Genomic DNA, 26384 nt, shown 5'->3' with positions numbered 1-26384 from the left:
GTGCAGGGATAAAAATCCCTGGGTCATTTTTTATATTAATGGGTTCACTAACTTAATTGCCCTGGCCAGTTCCCAGTTTGAGTAAGTACAATTCCTCCAAATATTCCTCTCTTATTTCAACCACAAATTTCTTTTTCAATTTCTTTCCTGGAAATTGTTTTGTGCTTTTTTCCATGGTTTTTTTTTTTAATTGCAAAACGGCTGTCACTTTTCACCCAGGAGATGGTTGTATTTTGATGCCACATTAATACCTCTATCCTACACACTTATCAAAACCACTGGAAACCTATCTCAACCTGCTTACAGTTGAGGAAACAATTTTCCATCTTGCGTCCAGGGAAATTCAGAAGTTTTGCTCACAGGAGGAGCACAATGCAGAAGGAAAGACATCACAATTTATTAAACGTGTTACCTATAAAATATTCTACATACAAAATAAATTATGTGCTTCAACTGGACAGATTTATAAAACAGTTTGATGGCTCAGTCTATTTAAAAGGTAATCTAAGCAAGCCGTGACTGCACAGCCGTTGCCACTAACCTAAAAAACATTCAAGTTTCCCTGGCCTCTTAGGAGCTATTATTTGAGTTTAAAACCTTATCGGGAGACCACCCTTGGGAGAAAACATAGAAACATATTTCACTTAATGGTTCAGACCCACCTTGTTTGCTCTGGAAACTGACCCCATACTGTAAATTCTATCTCTGCTGTACAGCGCATTACTTACAGCATATGAATAATGGATATTATAAACAAGCATTACAAAATGAAAATTCAGTTAACAATATTATGGAGCTTCCATTCACAAACGTAGTTCATGAGTGATACAAATTTTATGGTTCTTATCACCAAAGAAAAAATTTGCATATCCCATCACAGAGTTTTTGCAAGAACCCATTCTGCATTTCTTATCTCAGGGCCTATGCATTAGGCCAAGTAATTTACATTTTTCCAATAAAATTCTAAATATATATGCAGCAGCTCTTTACTGACTGGCTTCATACTATAAATTATAAGCTTAGAAGTAAATACATTAGGACAAATATTGATTTCTAAATAGTCAGCATGAGTGAGATTTTATCCTGGTGTTGAATTATTGCACCTCTTGTCTTTTATAGCTATATCTTATCTCCCAGCTACTATACTTTGTGGCAAGTAAGTAAATAAATAACACCGCCTCACTTCTGACAGTCCAATTCATTCAGTTCCACGTGGCGGAAATAGCAGGTACAGGTCCGTGCAAGGGCTTTCTAGCAGCTCTACTCGGACAAACATTTTGGGATCTGCAGCTACCATATACACTGCTTCCAGCGTGTCACATCACCAAGCATTGCAGGCTTTACTGCGGAAGCAGCAGATGAAGTCCAGTGCCTATTGGAAAAGATTAGCAAAAAAAGTATCAGTACTGCTCTGGGATGTCATTGAATGAACAGTGCTTGTTCATTCAACACGTCTGCTCCATGGTTGTTCAGCCATTTTTTGTTTTAATGGATAATCTCAGTCTTTACTACCTTAACACTGTGATTACACATGGCTTCTGGTTAGGAAACAGGAACAAGGAACTTGGTCTGTGTAAAAAATCAAATAGAGAGCTCAAGTTGCAGTTACAACTGGACCACCCTTCATGCTCCCATCACCCCCACTTCAGAAGTGGCACTGAGACTCCCCAAAAAACAGCTCCAGTCAAGCCAGCATGGAAATATAATTGCTGCAACCTATGGACAGAACCTATTGTCTGAAGAACTGCATGAATACAGCAAAACCTGCTCCAAAACAGAGGTGGGGGGAAAAAAAAATCATCTTGGATACAGCAGTCCCATCCTCACAAAGCTCCTTGATGGAGACCAAGTGTGTGGCAGCCCTCACTGTGCCTCCAGCCCAGGAGACTCTCTCTGTCCCCAGCCCTCCCCTACAACCCAAATGCCACCGCGTGCCCTGACTTGCGACCACCCTGGCTCCCACACCTCCCATTCACAGCTTGGCTGTGCTTTCCTTCCCAGCTGCAAGGCAGTTTGTAGGGCAAGGAAATGGATGTGGCACAGTCTTTGCTTCCATAGCACCCAATGGACAGACATAAACACAAGAAAGGCAAAGGGCCTTGGAGGGGCACACAGCGATGAGACAACAGCAGTATGGAGAAAGTTTCTTCCCTGATGAGGAAGGCCATAGTGTATCAGGCAGCTGGCTCACAGGCAGGTGGAAGAAAAACACGTGAATCCAAGGAGATGCCCCAGATGCACTGGGTCATTCTTTTCCAGGTCTGAGCTGGGCAGCTGAGGTATGCCTGAACTCAATTACATTTGTCAATTCAATCTGCTTTCTGGAATTCAACAAAACCCAAGTTGTTGTTCCAACCATTTATTAAAAAATAACTGCAAGTGGAAAACAAAAAAATCAATAAGCAGTCCAATGGCAAATTTATTACAGTTTTAACAGGTAAAGGGAATTAATCTACTTTATGAACAAAAATAGCAATTGGGAAGTATGCTGAAGGATTCTTAATCAAATGATAAAATGGAAATAGCGTATGCAATATATATTTATATATAAATATATTGGTTACATTCTTCTTAAATAAACAACATTCATTAGCAACATCCAAAAGTATTTCTTTGTGGCAAGAGATTCATCTTCCTTCACGGCAATACTGCCTCTCCATATGTTTATGTCCACTACGGCAATTTTAGAGTTTGGGGCTAGAATAGGTATTCAACACCACCAGGTCAAATCCAGAGCAAGTGATTTAAAACCAGTTTATAGGAGACCTCACTGTTATTTCTGAGACTTAAGGCCAGGTATGCAACAGGTGGAATTGGCAGAGCGTTGTTTAAGCTGTGGGATCTCCTTGAAAGCTCAAATTTGGATTAAAGCTAGATTCCCACAGGGAAACTCTGACACTGCTCAGGATTCGAAGTTTAAGACACACTTCTCTTTTTCTGTAAACAAATGTTAACAAAATAAACTCTCTGTACCCTGTTAACCATTTCTTAACATAAAAATAAGGAGCTGCTTGGGTAGTCTTAAAATAAGTCAATAGAAAAATCTATCCTATCCTAAGCACTGTCTCTGTATCAAAGTGCTAGCAAATGGCACAGTGTTTTCTGTTTGAAGCCATGTTCCCTGCTTTTCATGTTCATATCGCAAACCTCAGCTCCAGCAGGACTGAGCTCAGGACTCCAGCTGTGGCAGCTGAATCCTCCCAGCTCCAGGCTCACTCTTGGGCAGCCCTCACTTATACTGGGACACACAAAGCACTTCTGAACGGGTCGTGCTAGGGCAAGCTCTCTTAGAGAGCTGGTGCCCATCGCATGGGATGGTGCCCATCGCAGATCCGTCCCCACCCTGCGGGGTGCTGGCAGGGTCTGCACGTGCAGGGAGCTGCTCAGGACCCACCCCAGCACAGCAGGTACGTAGCCTGTCCCCTGCAAAGACCTGGGCAGGAGTCAGGCTCAGACCCTACAGCAGAAGACGAGCAGATCCCCCTGTCACTTTGCATAGTTTGGTTCAGCAGTGACTCTCTGCAAGCCCTGGGGAGATGCCCTATCGTGCTCCTGCTGCTCCCATTCCTACCAGGTGCTAGCAGAGACTCCCACAGCTTACCTGTTCAGGACCTCTTTGGCTTACTTGGTTTGGTTCAAATGCTTGCTGGCTGTTACTTTGGAGCCTGAATAAGAAATAGTGCAAATACAAGCTTAAAGAAAAAAAAAAAAACACATTGCCTTCACTGAACATTCAGTTAAAAAGACAAGGATCCGTAAGATGAAACCCCAGTTGTGGGGTATTTTAGACATTTGGCAAACCTGTACAAGATTCTTCATGATTGTCTTAAAGGAGCATATTTGGCTTGACGCTAGATTCTTAAAATTATTTGCTAATGTGATTCTAACACACACTGTTGTGGCTAATTGCAAATGACTTTGAAGACTAGTCACAGAACACGGGACATCTCCTTGGCACGCCGGGACAAACACTCCCCACAGTTATGGATTCCTCGGTGCTTTTCTTATCTGAGTTTGACTCAAAATGATTTTGTTTGCACGGAATGGTGTGAATTCATCCAGACTGGTTTTGCTGGAAAGCAAACAGACCACATTATTTCTGAGGGTCAAGATACCTTTATTTGGCCATGCTCAGGCAGAGTAAGAGGCCAAAACAGAACTGAATTTGATTCCTATTATGGGAGGCTGGCTGCAGTGCATTTTAAAACAATAATCATCTGAAGTGGCTGAGATGTTCAGGTTTGAAACTTTGTGAAATGCCCTATAGGGTGCCCTGTAGGGACCCCCCTTGCATTGTAGCAACCTTCACCACATGGCAGTACGCACATTGCAGCCCTCACTGAAGCAATGCACCATGCAATGTGTCTTGGCCCACTTCATAAAGGGGCTTAATTTCTCTCAACTCCTCTTCCCCCCAAAAATCAGCAGAAGGGACATTCAGCAACAAGTTGCTTTCAGCAAGCAATGCACAAATGGCTTGTTAACTTCACTAAGGATTAGGCACTTAGCCTGCTCAAGGTTTTTGCAAATCCTACGTACCTCCATCTCTAGGCACGTACGTGCTATTGCAAAGTCTGGTTCTCGGTGTTTCAGGATTCAGCCCTGGGAACTAGTCCTGCTTTGACTATGATCAAAGAGGGAAGACTGCACTCTTTGATGACGAGCAGGACTGACTGCTGTCCTCATTAGACCCATGGGGCTCAGACCTGCTCCTCTCCATTGCACAGCTCCTGCTGTGCCTCTCAGTACACCAGCAACAAGCCAGGTTGCTAGCTTGAAGGTTGCACCAGGGGAGTTTTACCTGTTGATTTTATGGGACTGTTTCAAAGCAGGATCCACACATTTAAAACCATAAGGAGATGAATTCACAATGAAGCGAAGGAAAAAAAGAGGTCATATTTACAGACAGCTGCCATCACCCCACACACACTCCATTAAAGAAACAGCCTTATCTTTGCCCATGTGCTTGTTTCTAATGTGATAGTGGCCTTCCCAGAACTTCAGGACATTGTTTCCAATGACAAAGATAACAGAGTTCAGGCTTTAACTGAGAACTGATGCATGAATATGCTTAAGTAGCTTTCCTCTCCCAGATCCGTGAATTAATTACAGTTTTATACATGAATGAAATGGAAAAAAATTTCTCCACTCCCCCCCATCCCCCCATCGAATTCATGTTATGTGGTGGGCAAAAGGAGAGATGTTTGGAACAAACACTTCCTTCCCCTTCTCCCTTTGTCTGCAACTGTAAATATTACTGGAACTTAAAAGCCGGCATCTGCATTAAACAGATGGGACTCTGCTATGTTCATCTTTTTTATTATGTTCATGTAGCAGGGACTTCTGAAAGACGTTTGGAATGAATGCTGGCCATGACAGGATACTGCCTAAATTAGAATCAGGCTCCAAGTATCTTCCTGCAATTAGATTATGTCATATGTTATACTCTTACTCATGGCCTGGGAAGGAGAGCGCAAGGGTACTTTATATCTGCAGATATTCAATTAAAATGAGTGCATCAGACACTCACTAGGCCTGGCTTTTGCCTGCCTCACATCTAGCCCAGGCTAGCTTCTAAACCTTAAGTGAAAAGAAAAAGGAAAATGAAGGCACACGCAGTGGAAGTCATCATGCCCATATGTATGCCTGCTGGCTAATACCGTTACCTAACTGAAAAGGTAAAAAGTCATGCAGTTTACACTTTGTTTGCTATAGTTCAGATTAGGTTAATCCTAAAAAGATAGAATTCAGAGGGAGGGGAGAAAGGTTTATTTGTAATACATGGCGATTTTGCCGGCTCTTGAAGGTTGCATTTCAAGCATAACTGCATTTCTCCATGCACTCTGAATGCTTCCCTTTTCAAGGGTATTGGCATGCTTGTGGCAAAAGCAACCAAACCAATTAATGAGGCACATAGTGAAAGATGGCATAGGGGAAAAAAAAAAAAGATAAAGATCAGTCGTTTCCATTCTGAAAATCCTTACTCAAAGCCTTGATGTCACAGCGATAAGCTAAGCATGAAAGGTAGCAGACTCCTTCCAGACTCCTTGCATGAGGGGCCCAGCAACACCAGCTGTGAAATGCACACGTAGAAAGTCTCTTATATATAATATATACAACTGTAATCCAGAATAAATAGTACTGTTCTGACTCATAAGTGTATTTCAGCTTGGTTGTTGTTGTTTGTTACGGCTGGAGATGGCTTGCTTTTCATCCCTTCTGTCCCACCCTTGGACACATCGATGAACAGCAACCTGGGAGTCCAGAGTGTCAGCAGTATCCTTTTGTACTCCCTCCGGAAATTCTGGTTAAGAAGCCCATAGATCACACCATTGAGGCAGCTGTTAAAATAGGCCATAAAATAGCTCAGGACAAAAAGCCATTCTGGAATGTGTGGCTGCACTTTTGAAGGATTAATTGAAACAGCAAGGCCAATAAAGTTTAAGGGTCCCCAGCACACAGCAAAAAGGACAAAAACCACAAACATAGTCAAGAAATTCCGGATGTCAGCTGCTCTGAGCTTCTGCTTGCAGTCTTGTCTCACCCGGTGTTTGACTTGAATCACCAAAATCCAGATCCGTAAGTAGCAAAACGTCACGATGGACAGTGGGACGATGAAGTGAACCACCACCACTGTGATGGTGTATGATGTACTCACCGTCTGGGCAAAGGTGCAGGAGTAAATCCGGGGGTCATACTGCAAGGAGCCAACGAAGAAGTTTGGCACAATTGCCACCACTGTGAGTATCCAGGTGAGGCAGAGATAGCAGCAAGTGTTCTTCAGGTTGAAGAGCTTTTCATACCGAAGGCTGTGGCAGATGTAGCAGTAGCGGTTGATTGCGATCGCCGTGATATTGAAAATGGACCCAATGACACTTAAGCCCATCAGGAACCCGCTTATCTGGCAGTGAACATTTCCCATGGTCCATCCATTATGGAAAATGGCACTCAAGATCAGAGGATATGGATAAATCGCAACTACAAGGTCTGCAACAGACAAACTGACGACAAAGATGTTGCCTACAAAAAAGGAGAAGAGACCGTGAGAGGTTAGCGTAGGTCCAGATAGACAACTTGCAACTCAGAACTCCTCTTGAGGCCTAACTCTTCTCACGGGCTTCACCTCACTCTCCATTTGGAATTTGAAGCCCTAGAAAGTAAGACTTTGCTTTATTAGTGACAGCAATGGAGAGTAACTAAGCATGATTAACCTGCATATTCTTTCTTAAGAAAATTCTAAACTGGAAGCCTTACCCTTAACTCAGCTATAGCTGTGGGTCAGGTTCCTCTGAGCTGGGTAGGAGAGAAGGATTTTGCTGTCCTTGTTAATCAGCCAGCACGACTGTAGTCACCAGCCAGCCACCTAGCATTCACTGTCCTGAAGAGAACTTAATTCCTTTAAATACTATATAGGACACAATACTTTCTACAACATCACATAGTGACACTTTACATAAGCTCTGTCCATCATGGGCCAAAGAACTGGGGCAGGCAGGTTAAGTTTTCAGTGGTTTATTCATTGCACTGACAGCAGTTGCATGTGAACAGGTATACTTTCACCAGAATTTCTGCAGTGTTCATGCTAAAGAGTGTGTGTTCTTCCAGGAGCCATGGTGCAGCCAGCCTTTATGTGCTTGTCTTATTTAGTATGTTTTCCTGTTCCTTTAATATTAAAGTTGTCCAATGCAATAAGGAAGGTCAATCACTCCTACACTGTCTGGGCCTGGGCAGAGAATATGATTAATAAGCTGCTGTCAGCCATCTCTGCAGAATATATGCTGCAGGTTGTCCATTTACGCTCTAAAACGAAGAGAGTTGAGAGTCTGTGCAAATATGAAATAATTTAAGCCTTGCTGGATTGAAAATGGCACATTGCGTTGGACAACACCTGTCAGCTCCACTGCGTGGAGCAGCCTCCAATGACCCGGGCAGCCACTGACTTCCTAACAGCAGTTACTGCTCATTTTATGAGTCTGGTGTATTTTTAGGTAGGCAAAAAGCCTTTCTGTTCAGTTTGCCAGTCAGCATAGAGGAGTGCATTAAGAAACGGACCTTGAGGTCTTTTGGGAGCTGGCGTAACTACAGGACCGGCTATAATGTTGAAAAGGACGTCTGTCAAAATTGAGTTTTTTGATGCCTAGAAAAATTGTCATTTCAGGAGGAGCTCAACAATGCAGTTACAGGACAGCACACTAGAAAAACATAGTTGTTTTTCCTAACTCTACTACCTTCAGGTATATCTGCAGGAAAGAAAATATTACTAGTGCACCGGTAGAGGCTATGTTTAACACATTTAAGGTGTTAACACCTATGCCCCTATGTGTTACAGGCAACATCCCAGCCCACTGATCACACCTGCACCTTCTCTTCAAACTCTCATATCCTGCTGTCTACCAGATTATATGAAAAAACCACTAAAAAGAGGTCATCTTCTGTAGTGTCCATGAAGGGACTCTCTGAGATCTCAGTTCAGCTAGGTCACTGGTTCAGTATTTGGCAAATACACCCAAGGGCTGGCAGAAATCACGGCAGCCGCATTGCCATTGCAGTTGGCTCATTGCCATGTTTGTTGCCAACAAAAACTACCAGGACAAGTCAACAGTTCATATCAGGCAGCAGAGTCCACTTCACGCTGACTGGAAAACAGTCCAGACTTGAGAACAGCCCACGGCAGTGTGGAGCTGAGACAGCTGACACAAAGCGTCATTTTAAAATAAACATTAGCAGAGGTCATGTGAAGTGCTGAAATCTTTTTAGAGAGAGATTTCACATAGGCAGGTTTACCACACAGCACACAACTTCTGTGGCTGCTGTGCCTCGGTGCTGCTTTTTTGCTGATTAATATCTTACTTGGAGCTTTTTAAAATGCAGTCACTGAACCTGGTCCCCATATAATTAACTCTATTTATGCCTGCTGTCAAGGCCAGAACCACCTGTGGTCAGGCTTAGTGCTCACACAGGCACCCTAGAGAGGGAATGCTCTTCTGCAGCAAAACTTTTATTCCTTCAATCAAAAATATGCCACTTCAACAAAAAGCAAAATGTGTCCCCAGCACCAGAATTTCCTTTTGGAAAGGTTTTCCAGAACAATTTTCAAGACAGCAAAACAGAGACAGAGAGGTATCAGCAACCAATTTAGGAGACTTCCAGAGGATGCTGGAGACAGACTCCACTGGTGGGACCACAACCCTCCCTCTTCACTGGACCTGTCCCACTTGGATACACATTTCTATACGCAGGCGGTCAGAGAGCAAGCCTCTGCATTTGCTGGGGATGAAAGACAGCCACGTTCAACACCTCGTTCTGAAGCAGGTGTCCTGGTTTCGGCTGGGATAGATCAGGTAAAGCAGAACAAAGCGGGATATTCCCTACTTAAGTCAGCACATCAGTGGATTTAATCCAAAGCTTAGCAAAATCATAGGGAAAATTATTAGCCTCACATCACTGCAAGCTGCTGGGAGAAATGAGCAGTCTCTGTCAGCCTTTCTTCACTAACTTGGATAGCTGGGAGGAAGTAAAAATATAGGGGGAAAAAATCCATAAAAATAATATTCACAGGATGGACTGAGTAGCTTGGATTCAACCCAAGAGCACAGTATTGTGTGTATTATTTTGACACCACTTCATTGCATGTTGCTCCAGCAGGGAGAAAATGAGATGGTTTTATCAAGACATGAATTAATAATCACCTCCTTTACTTGGAGAGCAAACTTGCCCTCCTCTGCTCTGTGCTTTCAACTTGCAGTCTTGGCTCTCCTATCAGCCAGAAAGCCTATCACCCCACCAAGGTGTCGGGTCCCTGAAAATACGGTCAGAAAGGTTCACTCAGTGCTATTTCACAGAAACAAAGCCATCTTCCATTTTATTTGGCAATGTGGTCAACTTCATATTCTTCTTCTGGTGAGATGAACACGAAGGTCAGACCCATACAATAGGCACCTGCCAGTCAGTCCTGAAAATCAGTGCATTTTTAATGACTGAGTACTGAAAAGAGGGGGCACATCGTATGCCCCCAAAGCAGAACACACCCTTCAAAGTATGGGAACTGGCTGCTGGCTAATTATTAAAATAAGAGTAAATTGAGTTAAACACTAGCCTGTTGAATAACAACAGGCTGGTTTTGAAAACTGCTTTAGCCTCACAATCCCTGGTTTGCTATGAGACCACCGTGTGCTGGGCCCTGCAGCCAAAGGCTCGTGTCCCTGTCCTCTGTAGTATGAGATCAGACCCTCACTCCCAAAAGCATTGCAGAATGGGAAGCCATCTAATGTGTGGCTCTTAGGGAAGGTAAGGAGCAGTCTCCTGCCAATGACCTTCACTATACTTTTTTACGTTTTTCCACTATAAAACAAAGGAGTCCTGTCCATAAATAATACCAGCAGGACTTTATCTCAAATTCAAAATTATCTGCTTCTGTGACACTATTTTCAGATGTATCTTTTCCCTTTGTGGGCATGTGACTATATTTCCTCATTAGCTTTCACATTTTCTGTCCTGTTTTTAACTTCTGCTTAGTATAAATTGGTTTGTGTGCCACTGTGCTCTGTCCGCCAGTTATGGAGTCATACATGAAGAAGCATGAATGGTGGAGAAAGGCAAGTCTGTCACAAGCACACTGGTAATACAGACTTGGCCATCTTTTCAGAGAAACGTTAAATCTTTTTACATTACAGAGGTTCAACACAAAGCTATAGATTATAGAGGTATGATACACTGTTCACAGTGTAATCCCCGAATTGATTGGAAAAAACCCCCACAAAACAACCTGAAGCCCAGCAGCAGAGCAGATTATAAGCATGTGCGAGTAATACAAAAGGGAATTCATCCCAGACCATCTTCTGCTCTAGTACTCCTGCCTTTGAGCTCTCCTCCTCCCTCCTATATTCCTATAATCCTGTTTCTGCTCACTCCAACAGCCTGCTCCTGTGTTCCAGCAGTTCCCTGGCACTGCCTCTCATTTTGCCTGGATTATCCAACAATACAGGTTATCTGAGGACTTATTGTCAAGTCCTGATGCTAGGAAATGTGGAAATACCACAAGGAGTTCTGCAAATCAATAAACCATATACGTAAAGGTCTTCAGTGGCAGGCTGCCTGAACAGCACCTGACTTTCATACAAAAGGACATAATTCTTCTACAGAGATTAACTGAGCATCGCTGTACAAATGCAAAGGTCATTGGCCTTGCCTGCCTCAAGAGGCTGTTGGAAATCCCTTGGTGCAAAAGCTCCCGTTGCAGAGATTTAGCCTCTCCCTGCTGTTCCCACACAGCAGTTGTGGGCTGTGCTTTAGGACACATGGGCTGTGTTTAATTATCCTGAACCTAGAAGCTGTGTTGAAAGGGGAAAAAAAAAAGGACATAAAATATTTTTCTGAAAATTGGCTATTTTTATAAATCCCAGAATGTCCAAAGCAAGCACCCAAAGCCTTGTTCTCTGTTATGCGTATAAAGGTCTCTTACACTCACATTCCTTGCTGAAATATTACAGAACTATGTTTGCTTCAGGTTAACAAGATACAGATGCTCAATGCAGCCTGAAGTTAACACCATTATCTGTAAACCTAGTGCTGAAATTGAAATGTCTTGAGCAACAGGAGTTGCACCAAAGCAAAGAGACAGTTTTGCAGATCCACTTCTGCTTGCCTGGCAGAGTCCAGCTCCAAGTGAGGAGGAAAGAGGGCTTTGCTGTCCAGGTTGCCCCCTCCTGCCAGCCACCTTGCAGGCATCTGAGTTGCTCTCGAATAGCTGATGCCCAGCACAGCATTTTGGGGCAAACAAAACCACATGCAACAGCTTCAAGCCCAGCAGGTGAGAAGCTGACCCATGTGCATGATGGACATGAGTGCCATGGGGGCTCACTGCATGACCCCGCTGTCCCAGCCTCTTCCCAGCAGTGAGATCAGATCCCAGTGTCTGTCCAGCTACAGCCAGAATAACTGACAGTTGTAGAACAGCAGGTATAAAGACCTATGCTGAGAAAAAACGTACTAAGATACACAATGACACAATGCTAAAAGTTTACTGGGGTGACTGGTATGTTTGTGGTGACACCTTACTATTTATGACTTAAAATAAAAAGCACCTTAAACTTTATGTTTGCCTTTTCAGGTTTTATGAAAAACTCAGATGCATGTCTACAAGGAGATAAACTGGAATTAACTCACATGAACCTCAGAGAGAGAGATATAATAAGGTTCAGTAAACAATTTAAGAAGCCATGACTGTAAAGCAAGCCTCTGATGACCACTTACCGTAACCTAATACTCTCTACTTAACCTTCCAAAGCTTATGCTCACTGCAAAACAGAAACAAAATGTACTGCTTGCCTCAAGCAAAAAGATAAAGTCATAAAAGCTTTATTCAGCATGCAACAAGGCTCTTTATTAGCTTTGATAGCCTCCTTTTCTTGTTTGTTTTTACCTGCCACTGGCTGTGCGTTTGCTTGTATTTCACTAACCTCCAGTATGCAGACGTGAAGTGCACGCTTGGTTCTGCAAACTAAGCGGCAGTTCATAGAAAATGCTTTCAGACCAATTTTGTTCCTTTTATATTATAAAGATACCATTGGGTGTGTGCAATCATAGTGATCATATACTGCTGTAATTTAGATGGATAATACTCCTGCGGTGTTGCGGGATCCTGATCCTGCAGCCCTCGCTCTGACAAGCATTTCTTAGAACTCTGAAGGATCACTCTGGGGAAGACAGTGTTTGCCCCATCAAAGAGCATTAAGAACCATCCTTCCATAGGGGACTACGACCCATGTCACTGCTCCATGTAAGCTCTTGGCTTCCAAGGCACTGTGAACACCGCACACGCAGCAATAAAATGGCACATGAGAAATCCCAGGCTGTTAATTGTTGTCTCTTCAGCATTCTGAGAAACACTCATGCATCTGATGTGCCCGTACAACAGCCCAGCATGTACAAATCCATTTTGCCAACTGAAAATGTTTGACAGGGAAACACAAGTGAAAATCAGAGAAACTCTCTCTGAGATCCAAGCAACAGGGGAAAAAAAAAAAAAAATCATCTGTTGTTCAATTCATTAATCCACAAATTTTAATTGAGGATTTTATTTGTGTATTTACGTAGTCTGTTCAAAGAGAGGAATAAACAAAAGAAAGGAAAAAGCATTCAATCAATTATCTGTTATAATTACTCCATCAGGATTCAGAGGGGGATAAAGCGTGGTTTCCTGCAGTTAAACAGACAATGCAGTTGGGCTGCCAGCTGGCCTCAAATTCTGACTGTGCTGCATAAAACGATACAGAGGGTAATAAACAGACAGGACAGGAGGTATTGCCAGCCCACAGCATCCTTAGGATGTAAGGTTAGAGAACCTGGAAATATCCAATTTAAGGACACCATGAAGGTCCTAGACAAAAGCATAAAACTCCAGAATAATTTAACTTTTTCCTGGCAAAAGTCCTTCTGAAATCTCTCGGCACAATTGTGAAGGCAGAGAAGAGCAGTATGCTCTGGGCTACCAGCCGTTACCTGGTTTCCTGGCATCGTTCCCTACGGGAACACTGTGGGCGCTTCGTGCTGCTCCTTGCCCCGTGCCAGCCCTGCGTCTGCGCAGCAGCAAGGCCAAGGCAGCGCGGGAGGCAGCCTGCAAAGCGAACTCTCAGCCTCCTCCTGCGCCCTTCCATGACCAGACATTTCGGCGTCACTTTGGCATCACGACTGCAAGCTTCATTAGCCACCTCATCAGTATATCTCCACGGTTGCGCGAGAGCTGCCTTTCCCTCTGAACCTGTGAGAAAGACTTGCTTCCAGGAGGAGGAGAAAAACCCCACAGTCTTTACTGAAGTAGATAGAAAGGACCGGCTCCCAAGCACTTCAATTACATTTATTTTATTATGTGCCATACATGATTTTGGCTCACAGATACAGAAAGGAATTGCTTACACTGCCAGGTGGAGGACTGGATTACTGAATTTTAGACTTACATTTAGGTTATGACCTTTTAGCTGTAGTGCTGTCAAAAACACATTTGAGCCATGCCTTCAGCTGCTCTAACTGAATGCAGCGAAGGGCAATCATTTGCAGTGTTTACACCCCAAAGATTCATAACTTTCATTTGGCTAAGGCCAGCCAGATTCAAAGTCGTATCTGAGCTCAGAAGTCTGTGGAAATAGGCTGGAAATTAGAGACCAGCCCTGCTCGCATGATTTCATATCTTTCCTTATATCACTCACCATTACTTTGGAAACAATGTCAAGGAGGTGATTTTTCCCTTGGTGTGACGCAGATGGTAGCTGGACATTCACTCTCGACTGAATAAAAATTACTTTAATTACCTCTTCTTCTGGACCTTTACAAAGGGGTTGGCCCTCTTTTGGTCCCAGTGCAGAGCGACTTCCCCATTCTCAGAGTTTCAGATATTTTAAAAACAAAAAGAAGTTTTTAGCCCATCCCAGAGAAACACTGTTTGGAAAGCTTTCCCCTGTTACTCCACATTAATCCTAACATGTCCTGCTCAGCTTAGGTACTGACTTCTTATGACTTCTAGCTTATGACTTTTTCCTGTGTTTTCCTCCAAGTTCTGACCCTTCGCATGAGGGAAAACCATGATGCTGCAATTCTTCTGGATTTCTAAACTTAGCTCTTGTTAGTGTGATGTTTTTCCCAGATGCAATCATGGCAACTGGATCTGCTAGTAACGGAGGAGGAATAAGTGGTGGTCTTGATCTGGCTCTTAATATATGCAAAAAAAGTGCTAAAAAGTACCCCTTCTGGTGATGTGCCCCAGACTCCTGTCGTTTAACTGTTATATCCATCAAACTCATAGCCCGCAGTAAGGCTATGAGATAGCAAGCCAATCAACTTAAAAACTCAGTTCCTCCCTGTATCACTTCCACATGCTTGGGGTAAAGATGGACTTGGAAGGACTGCCTGCCTTCACGGCACATCCCAGCAAGGCTGACGGAGAGCAAGTGGCAGAGGCAGGAGGCCCTTGGGGCTACCCTCCAATCTGCACCGGGCCAGAGCAAGCCTCAGCACCTCCGTCGCTGCCAGCTGAGCCCGCGTGGCACTGGCTGCATGCCTGACTGCAAGGACAGCACGGCTGATGGCTACCTATTCCCTACGGCAGCTTCTCATGGGAGATGGCGGGTCTTTGGCAAGAGTCTAAACAAAACCTCTCGCAGCTGCAGGAAAGTGAGTCCAGGTACCCAAACTCCCACTTGACACCCGGCTACCCGTGCCACCCTCTGAATTCCAGTTGTTTACCCTCCTTTTCTGCCTGAAATCCCTGCTGAATGGTACTATGTGATGTTAAGCAGCTGCCTAATTCCCATCCAGGCTGTGTAGGGAGTGCAGGCTGATGCACTTATGTTTACCCTCACACACTGGCCACAGGAGCACAGAGACGAGCTCTACCAGCCCACGTTAACTCCAAGCCCATTATTTATCAACTGGTTTGTAAAGTGCTCTGAAACAGGAAAGGCCCTATATAAACATAAATGTGAATTATTGCCAGTATCCATTGAAATGACAAACCAGCAACCATCCTCTCCCAGACCCGGCAGCTGTACCACCACCATTTGCCATCTGTTACTATTCTAAAATGAAATCTGTGAACTCAGGCTTAATAGACTTGATAATGCTCTTTTGCTATGGGTGCCGGTCAAAGTGCGTTTCTGGCCTGGAAAGGAGCTATGTGCAAGCAACCGATTCCTGGGCAGGTGACAGGCAGAGCATATAGTCAGACCTGAAAACACAGATGATTTTAGTGATCAGAATCATGCCTGACTGCCCTGGTGAGCCCTGCCGAACCAACACAGCTGAGCCCAGGGACTGGCTCCTGCTCCTCCTTGTGCTTCACCAGCACGGTTTGTTGACTAAACCTTAGTGACAGCACCAGTCACCACCCATGGACCTCCACTGCAAGGAGCAAATGTTCCCCTGCCACAACTAACAGCTTGTTTTGGCCTCCCAGCCCTGCAGTCCCAGGGATGAGTGGGGTGGGAGACTTTTTTTTTTTTTCCTTGTAACTCTTTTGAATTGTATATGGAAATGATGAAGCTATTAAAAAAAAATCACCACGCAAAAATGTTTCTATCAGTGAAGGACATTTAGCCTTTAACTCATTCTGGACCAAATCTTGTCCAGCTCTGCTACAGGCAACACATTTGCAGACCGTGTCTGGTCAGTTGGTTAAGCCTTGGGATGGATCGAAGAAGCTTTGTGAGGTGAGGACTGTCCAAGGTGAAGACTCAAAGCAGCCAGCTTTCCTATGAAGACTTAAAGGTGCCTTTTATAAGGCTTGTTTGTGCACACACATAGGTTCACTTCTGGGCTGCATTAGATGCTGTTAATACCAAATTCAGATGCCCTTTTCAAGATACACCCTAATATCCTTTTTAAGGATTCACACTTGAAACATAGTATTGTACAGTACCCAACTTCAGGAGCGAGCAAGTAGAGCTTAGACCATAGAGAAAAAGCTCAGCCTGGTCACAGACCAGCACAACACAAAATGCTGCCCCAAATCCAGCCTCACTTTCTAATGGAGGCTCAGGACAGATCTCTAACACATACTGATCCTGGCATCAGTATCACCTCTAGCACTCTGTCCAACAAGAACAAGAGACTAACATAAAAATGTCAGTTGCCATATAAAGATAGAGGTCATTTTTAGACCAAAAAAAAATCAACATATGAAATAACTAAGCCTAAATCAATCATTACAGGAACAGTAATAGAAGAGCTTGAGGTAACAGAACAGAGTTATGTTGGATATACGTGCTAAGACAGAGCAGCTGTGCTCTGAGCATCCTCAGCTCGCGGATGCAGAGATGGGCTTGTGTGCCCAGAAGAACCTTATCCGCTTTTCCCATTCTGGGTTGGTCTAAGGAGGGCTGTTTCCCTTTCCAGCAAATCTTGCCTCCTCAGGAACTTCATTAATTCCTATTCTCCACTGCCAAGACAGATTAGTCTGTGCCATACAGACTATTTAGCTGAAATTCCTTTCTCACCTGTTTTCGAGAGGGTAAACAAAGGCCATTCCTTGAACCAGAATCTGATCTCACATAGGCAGGGAAAATCTGAAACAAACCCAGTGCAAGTGGGCTTGTCAGTCTGCTACCTCTGCAAGCTGTCTTGGAAAGCATGAAATTGAAGTTGTACCAGCCTGCACTTTTCTTACAGTATTACAGGACGAATCTTGGGTTTATCACTTAAGAAAAACTGTCCTGCAAGCAGGTCAAAGCCCAAAGAAAGGGGAACGCAGGGAAGAGAGCCATCATGCAAATGCTGCAGGATGCAGAACTTGCAGGGGGAAAGCAGACTTACTCACAGGCAAATGAATACTGCAGTCTGCCGTAACAGAGCTGCATTTAATTTGCCTTAGCTGTTAAATCTGTCTTCACTGTAATTACACAGCATCCTCCTCCTCTTGCTATAAACAACGCATTGAGTAAACATGCTGAAAAAATGGATAGCAGGATATGGAGGGAAAGCAGGCCTGTTTCTCTCCATCTTTACTCTCCCCTTGGTGCTCTTAGATATTCTCCAGACTTAACATGCTTGGGGCTTTCTGTCTTATGCACCAAGTTTGCACCCTGACACCCCAGGATCTAATCAGTCAAAGGCTGGATGCCTTCCTAAACCAAAGCTGGCCTCCTGAAGTCCCTCCCCAATTTGGGCTTGGGGTGAGGAATTCACTGGCCAAGCAAAGACCTTGCTGACCACGACTCATGGGCAAGGGCCAGCACACCCTGGTCTCAATGGAGACGTGCTGAGCACATACCAGATTTCTCATAAATGGCCTTTTCACCAATCACTGTAACAAACCAGCTCCTTTCTGCTCATCTTTTCAGCACTGAAAACAGAGGGTCTGCTAGTTAAGTACCAAACTGAACAGAGGTTACCTAAATGAGGGCTTGGGCGTTACTGCAGTAGCAGGGTGATAATCAGGGTAGGATATTTATTCTGCCTCTGCACAGCAGTTGCCACTAGAGTTAGGAAAAAGAAACATAATTGGGATCTCATTTATCTCCAAGGTGATAGCCTTGTTCTAGGCTACAGCATGGTCCTGGTATGCCTTACAGTCCTGCACTGCAATTGATTGGCTTTTCTTCTGATGACCTTAATATATTTTTTGAAACATTTGGTGGCCAATGTTATAAAAGCAGGTTATACAAAAAAAACATGGGGTAGATTTAGTCCACAGAATTCTTTCCAGCCCACAGTTCTTTCTCCTGTGGCCTCACACTGGACCTGGCAATGAAGCAGGTACTGCCACAGTACGCACACGCAGTGAGGATGAGGCTGGAAGAGAAATGGTACCATGAGGGAGAGGAAAGCAGCATATCTGGGGGGAGCTACTTACATTCCCGTGCATAGTCAGTCCTCCAAACCCAGCATTCAGCCCCATGGCAAGGAAGAAGGTTGAGCTACCTGAATTACTGTTCATCCAGCCTTCACAATCTGCTAGGAAGAGGAGTAATATTCCTCACATTACAGACAGGGAAAGAGAGAGACCCAAGGTTTGATGGCTTCATCACGACTATGTGAACTGTGAGAGAAGTAGTCCATGTAAGTAGGAGACTAGAAAGTAAAAGAAAATCTATTCTGGACCTCCTGGTTCATTCACAACTATTTACTAATCCCATTGGAAATGGAGAGTTACTTTCACCTGGGAATGCTTTAGGGACTCTGATACAATTGCAATGGCAGAAGTCCAGTGCAAACAGTTAAGGTTGATTCAGTAAGAATAATGATGATACTGGAAAAAATAACCTCAAAAACACAAAGGACACAAAAGCACAAAAACGCATGCCCTAAAGGACCTTTTCGATTTTCCCAGAAGTGGGTCCAGAAAACAGTCTTTCCCAGAACATCAGCAAAAGCTTCACTTCAAATATTCCACAGGGCTTACAGGACTCGTGTCAAGGCTGGCTACAGGATGGGAAACAAGAAACTATCGATCATATGAGAAACTCGGACTAGGGAGACCCAAATGTATTACTGGAAGACATCTGCTTCTGGTTTTTTCCTAATGACTCATGAAACTTAATTATCTTTGAGGTGAAACATGGGGATATGAAAAGAGAAAAGACATCTTTGCCGTAAAGTGCACAGTAAACATGTTTCGACATGAGCCCGTGTGAAGAAATGGTTCAAATCGGTGTGCTCTAACACTGATCTCAATAGGGAGTCTAATGGTGGTTAATATCAAACTGGCTTGAAGGAAAATAAGATTTCATGGGACTATGACACCTAAATTTACTAGAGGAACCTCTTGAAGTAAGTAGCCATACTTATAGGCAGCACTACGCACAGTAAAAGGGAGATCTTGCACTTGTGGAGCATAACTGACGGGGCTGGTAGACACCTCTGCCATCGGCAGCTTCCAGCACAAGAGCATCGCTGGATTCTGCTCTTACACAAACCATGTTTTCCCCTCAGCAAAAAACACCAGAAAGAATAAAAGATGCTGAAAAAAAGGCCATCCCTGTAAGCCAAAGAAACTCTGAGGTACTTAGCTCAATTGCCCAATCCTGAAATACCCCCGAGCCCTACTTTCTCTATAGTGATAAGGGCAGGCCTACTTTTAGAGTTGTATAATCACCATCAAGTGATGGTGCTTTTATTGTCCCCTTAAACTCCCCCCGCCTTTCCCTTTTTATCTCTATTGAACTTTTCTCAGCAATAAATAAATCACAGAGATTTCTTCTCTCTGAAACTACTTAACATCCATACCAGGATACTTCAAAGTGGTAACGTGTAACTTGAACCTTATGACTCCCATTAGAGCCAGGGAGGCTTAGAGAGGGCTGCATGCAACCCTTTAAATGCTAACCCCAAGTGGACCTTTTAAGCCAGTCCGTGGTTGGTAAGGGAGACTCTGCTCCCCCCTTCAGTGTTTGTATGGCCAAGTGTATAACTAAGAAACCCATCAGGGACAACAGAGCTGGAAGGGACCCTGGGAGGTCAGTTGACCATCCCCCTCAGGCATAGCGTCTCCTCCTAAAAATTACTGACAAGAGGGAGCATTTCTGGATCAAGGACACTGCCCTTATTCAAATCCAAGCTGCCTTCCACCCCACTTGCTACAAAAAGAGGTTTTAGACTGGTTGAGCAAGCTCAGAAACAAAGGAATAACTCAACAGCACCTTAAGTCAGCGTGAGACCTCCCCCCAGGCAGGGGCAAAATAGAGGCAGAGCTACGGCTTTTCACACTGCCTTTTGCTCCTGAAGTGTTGGAATTTCTATCACTTTTAGAGGACACACTTTCATTTGCCACCCTCTCCAAAGACAAGAGAAATGGTCAAGATTCCTAAATTTCTAGAAGAAAAACCTCACTCACTCTACGCAATTTCTGAAAAGCCCTCTTGCCCACTCCTCGACTTTCTTGATCCAACAACAGCATTTTTTAAAGAGCTGTCATTCATTAAGCATAAGATACTACTTCCTGCCTCCCAGTCTCTTCAGAACCATTTGCGACCCTCCATTTCCTCTCCTTAGTAGGATTCACTGATATTTTTAATTTAATTGCTGAAATCCCATGTTGTTATCTGTCCCCAATAAAGTATTTCTGTTTATCAACAAACTCCAAAGTAACAGAATACTTACAGATGAAACGAAGCATGGGCTTAATACAGAGGCTTCTAGTGAGAAGTCCTTGTATCTAACTGCACACACAAATGTCATACATTCATCCCGAAATCTTAAGGGTATTTGCAATATCGCATTTCATTAAAAATACCTTCCTGAAGGGGGGTTGATTTGACACGGTTAGAAAGGATGAGACTTTCTAGTCCTCAGCAGGAACGCAACACACATGTATCAAGGTAGGCAACAAAAATTCACAGTGTGTTGCCCATATCCTTCTTGATAGGGAGCCCCAAAAGCAAGCTGTTAGAAACAAAGACAGGACAGGGAGATCTAAGGCAAGTTTAGCGTGCACTGCAAAGAGCTTTGCAGAAATTCTGTCAAAAAATTTGCTTGGCACATTGCTGGAAACAGATGAGAGCTTTGCACATTAATGAGAAACTGAGTGGAGTCCAGCAAACGCTCTCTGCCTTCTGAGCAGAGCTGGCAGCACAGCATGATATGGCATGCATTTCCCCGTCAGGCATGTGAACACACCGACGTGGGTTGTACATTTATTTAGGCAGCTCAAGAAACACCTCTGAGAGCAAGGTCATCTTCAATCTGGCAGGACCACCCTTGCACAACCACATGAAGTTTTTAACAGACTCAAATAGCTCAGTCAAGTATCTGTATATATTCTAAGGAATCCAGGGAGTTATTTGCAATGTCAGAGCTAGTAGGAACCAGGATTTGCAGCTTCAGTAACAAGATTTACACAAAATAACAGAGACCAGCTCTTGCAGCAAACTCTCCAGTCTGAACCACCCAAGAACCTCCCCGGGGGACACCCTGCCCAGGCCATCAAGTCACCCAGCTCTGGCCGTCACATCTCCCCAGCTCCAGGGTGGGGAAGAGGCACCCCAAGGGGCATGGACCCATGTCTGCTAACTCACCAGATGTAAGAGCCTTCATTTGGGAGCACAGTGGAGAAACGCACAGTCTTGACTGCACCACAGTGAAAAACAAACCCGGAGCGATTGCCAGAAACCAGTGTCTCAGCACCAGGAGTGCAGGGCGTGGAGTTTAACTGCTAATTAGGACAAGGCAGTAGCAAAGGGCAGAAGAGGGGAAGAGGTCAGCTTTGGTTCCCTCACGAGTTCAAAGTCTTTCCCAAATTCAGCTACATAACGCATCTGTAAGAGGAGAGTGACGGATTCTTCTGTGTTAGCAACAAAGCAGAAACTCTCATGTCAGCATGCCTTCTGATACTAACTGTCCTTTTATCATTTATTCAGGAATAAAACTGTAACAAGGCAGATTTATATCAAATGACAAATAACAGCTGTGGGGAAAAGAAAAAAGTGTCACACTTCATTAGAACTCTGTAAGATGCTGACAGCCAGAAACACACTGCCAAAGTGGCAAATACAGCCGAAAAGACAAGACAGAATTCACAGCAGCTGTTAAACCAACTGGGAACTTGTTAAAATTAAGGGCCATTTTTCCCCCTTTCATATTTAGTCTCAAAACACCATGTAAATAAATCCAACCTCTTATAAAGACAGGCTGAGTCATTAGCGCAGAAGTGACACGAGACCCTTGCAAAGATTTCAGATTAAAAGGTAACCGTTAATACCCAAGCGGTTCCTAAAACCCTATGGATATGTTAATCTGGTATTGGCTGGAACCCTTGGATATTAAAGTAATAAATCTTACCAGACTGAATTTTACCATTATTCACTTGGTGTTACAATATTCCTTAAAAACATGCAAGCATTCAACATGGAGGATGCTGATGGGTCTGTAGCATCAATACCAATGCCGTCCTGGACCAGACCACAAGTTTCCTTCTTCCCAGAGAGCTCAAGGCCACACCTGTCCCCAAGTATCAGCACTCCCAAATTCTCTAAACCACCAGGCACTGGTTTCACCCATGAAGGCTGCTGGGATTGCCAGGAGGGAACAGGCGTGCACAAGGCTTCCACAAGTCACACCTGGAGCTGATTGTAGAGGTACCACCACAGGCGCTGAGAAATGCTTGGGACTGAAAAGTATCCTGCAAGCCAAGCTATAGATTTTGCCTGAAGGATGCTGATTTCCAGAGGGGATGGGATGATTCTGCTTCAATCAGGCCCAAAATAAACATTGCAAAAACAAACTAATTAAGTACCTAACCAGCCAGCCAGCCCCAAGTTATCCCACAGCGTGAGGGTGCAGGGCTGACAGGTTTTGTTCTGTATTTCTTTAGAGGACAGGAGGTGATGGCACTGTGTAATTCTGCATGTAATTAGTCAGAGCTACTCTCATATTAAAGCACTGACTGTAGGGACAAACAAGAGACCCATTCTTGTTTCGAGCAAGGACTTTCCCAGTTAATTGCCATGTAGCCTTGAGCAAACCACTGCCTCTAAGTGCTTCGGCTTCCTGCTCTGCCAGCAGAAGGTCTGCCTTCCTTGCATTCACTGATGTTTAAAAGTACAAGGATGTCATTCAGTGGAAGGCAGAACAGAAATAGAAATTAAAATATTTCTGGTGTGCTCACCTTTTGGCTCTCGGGCAGTTCTCCCAAACTGAACACTTCACTATGAACAGCCCCGTGCAGAGCAGTCTCAGGAGCCCACAACATGCAAGAACAACCAAAAGAAGTGGGATAAAACCAGCAGAAGCATGGCCCTATTTATCTGTCCTGGCATTCCCTTCAGTCCCCCAAACCGAGAGAGGTTTAGATGAGAAATGCTGAACTGCAGCACATGCAACTGTAAATTCAGTAGGCAACACTCTTCCCACTGAACTAGACAGAGGCGTTACCCCACCATGGGACTAGAAGTACCTTTTGCGGCTAGAGGTGCCGTCACTGGAGCTGCTGGCACTGGAAAAAGACAGAGCTAGCTGGGCTAACAAACATCACTGGGGATTCATAACAATAGCGGTCTGAATCAGAAGAGCCTGGACTAACTCCTAACTTGGACTGCTGCATCCAGAAGTTATCCTGCAGCTTCCACTTGACTTGGAAATCTTTCATGCTCTAAGCTGGATGCAGTTGAATATGGTCATGGTCCATTCCCGGACTGTCAACGTTTCCGTGCTTGCAGCCTGTCAGTTTGCAATGTGCCTGAAGATCTCTGCCAGAGAAACCTCACCAGCTAATTTCTAGGGGACAGTTGGAAAGGTCCATTGTAAATCACACTGCACGAGAACAAACACACTGTTGTCCTCCTGGCACAGGGTAGAAGCTGCCTATGGCCTTGCAGGTCAGCATCTGAGAAAGCAGTGGTGCAGCTCATGGGTAAACTATGAGTGTTGCTTGTTTAATTTATGCCTGTTTTGGAACAGAGGTGGTCACACACAGCCTGCAGACAATTCCCTCTTTGTAACTGGAGCCCAAAGCTAATTCCTTGTTCCCAGAGACCATGGCCTCAGGAACTGAGGTCCAGCCTTGGTTTCCCCTTCAGGCTCCTGCTGCTTGCACATCTCCCAGTGGGTCTCACTTAACAAAAAGCTCACACATACCTCTTGGCTTCCCAAAACTGAACACTTGCTCATGTGCCAGGAAAAAGAGCTTTGCCGTCTATGTACAACAGCATGGCTTTGTAACCCTGGCCATAACAATAGCACTATGTAATAGCCAAGAAAACTGAAGCGGCTAAAACTACCAGCAACTGTACAATACGTTGCTCTATGACTGCAACATCTACTCAAGAAAGGAACATTAAAGGATGTTGAAGTACTAAGAGCAAAAGCAATGAAATTTTCATCAGAAGAACCAAATGCCCCCTACGCCTCCTGATACACGTGCACAGCACAACACACGGCAGGACCCTGTTCCCTGGCCCCAGCATGGGAACGTTTAAGCACGTGTGGCAGAGATTCAAAAGTGATGTGGCTCCATGGAAGCGATACCTACTGAAGTGTCTGCAAAGAAGCCTTTGCACCAGGAGCAGCTACAGCTGCCCTATGGACCTTGGCATGTTCTTTGACAGGAACACACCTATTCTCTTTACTCCACTTTATTGTTTGCATTTCTTTATCAGCACTTTCTGCACAATCCTCAGATGGTCTGGTAATTACGGAAGACAGGGCACTGCAAATCATTGTTCTGGTAAATGCTACAAGTTTCTCAGGCTGCCTGAAAGACAGGAACGGGCTGAAGCATATGCAGAGACTGCTTTGGGATAACAGCAGCATTTACGACTATGTCAGCTTCCAGCAAGTCAATTCCGGTAATCACAGAATCACATGAAACAGGGCTGTCGCCTTCCTCCTCGGGAGACAGGGAAATATCAAGAACAAAGATGCATACCTTGGAGACTCCAGACACCAACAAGCTGTTCTCATGTGCTCAAGGAGCTAAACCATCCTGAACCGCCACACAACCACCCTGACCATACCCCAAAAGGCCCTGTGTTGAGGTAGACATGAAGCTGCTACTACATCATTACTATATAAACCATAAATTACAAATATTTCCAACGCATGAAGATGGCTTTCACAGTAAAAGGACCTACCAACAACAGCTGGACAGGAATACACTCTTCCCTCCTAGGTATAAACTTCAGAATATCAGTGCTGTTCATCTCTGTTTTTCACTCCGGTTTCCCGGAGAAATTACCTTTCCCCAGTAATTTTTGTTCCTGAAGGCCAAATTAATTCACATTTTATAGAAGATTGGATGACTCATTTGAAAAAAAAAAAGTTTCTACACAATGGAAGCTGGTCCCCAGCAGAGCAGGGGTATTGTGAGTGATCGCACTCATTAAAAAAGGTATAGGGTGACCTCAAGTTTTCCAGGAAAACGGGTAATTCAGTTGTTACAAAACCACAGACTGGGATGAGTTTCAGTCAAGTTCATACTCACACAACGCAGAGCCAGCCTATGGGAAAACTGGCTTCATTTTGATGTTCAACGTTTAACTCATCTTCTGTACGAATGATGCTGAAGACCAAGAAAATCAGAGGTAACATCACAATACTGTTGAGAGGTTGCTGCTGGCTTCAAGTCAAACTAACTCATCTTCCATGTCTCAGCCTAGAAGAAGCCTAGAAGAGGAAGAAGCCATGTCTCAGCCTAGAAGAGGAAAACTGAGTATCTCATCATGGGCATGTCATTATTAGCAGAAGTCTCCTTTAAACCAAGACTTTTCCCTGAAGTCCTGATTGCTTCAGCAAGACTAATGAAGGCAGGGACAATAGTCAGCAAACATCTTCCTTGGTAGAACTTGCAAAATCCAAGATCAGGAAATCAGCAAAGAATTCACAAAGAACAGACACGTTATAAATATCCCAAAGGTGGAAAAAGTCTCTGTCAGAGCTTAGACTTCAACCGATACCAGAACCTCTGCCCATGAGGCTCCAATCCTCCGATCAGTAGGAAACTAAAATGGAGAAAACGAAGACTGGCGAGACAACTACAAGCAGGCCCACCATGGAAACCAGGAACAGGTCTCCTGAAAGGAAGCTCAAAGTTGACACTGAATAATAATGGACACATATACATGTGCAATTAGTAGAGGCAACTTCTTCATTGCAGGCATGTTCTGCAGTAGCCTACAACGATTAGGATTGCATATTCCCAGAAATGAAGTCCCATGAGCTTTCAAAATGGTACATTCGCAGAAGAAGGAAAAGTTGCCATGAAAAAAATAAAACTAAACTAAATCTGCTTAAAAAACTGTTAAGAGGGCAGTAAACCTACTTTTAAGCAGAGTAACCACCATGTAATGCTGCAATACAGCAGCAAGATTGTGGGTTACCTAAATTGCCACCCAAGGGGAAAAAAAAAAAAAAAGGCAAGACAAAGAGGCTGAAATGGTGTTAGTCAACATAGATAAATCGGTTCT

At 44.1% G+C, this 26384-nt stretch overlaps 1 protein-coding gene across 1 annotated transcript in view; it reads right to left on the bottom strand.

Moving 5' to 3' along the window:
- Positions 1 to 6043: 6043 nt before the first annotated feature.
- The window catches only part of GPR50 (G protein-coupled receptor 50), a 44176-nt gene continuing 23835 nt past the window's right edge, over positions 6044 to 26384 (bottom strand). Inside the window, exon 2 of the mRNA XM_072877025.1 lies at positions 6044 to 7020. Within this exon, the coding sequence (XP_072733126.1) occupies positions 6152 to 7020 (869 nt within the window). The 3' untranslated portion in view covers positions 6044 to 6151. The remainder of the gene's footprint in view (positions 7021 to 26384) is intronic.

Source organism: Ciconia boyciana, chromosome 12 (assembly GCF_034638445.1).
Source record: "Ciconia boyciana chromosome 12, ASM3463844v1, whole genome shotgun sequence".
NCBI lineage: Eukaryota > Metazoa > Chordata > Aves > Ciconiiformes > Ciconiidae > Ciconia > Ciconia boyciana.
This window is presented reverse-complemented; position numbering and strand designations above follow the sequence as displayed.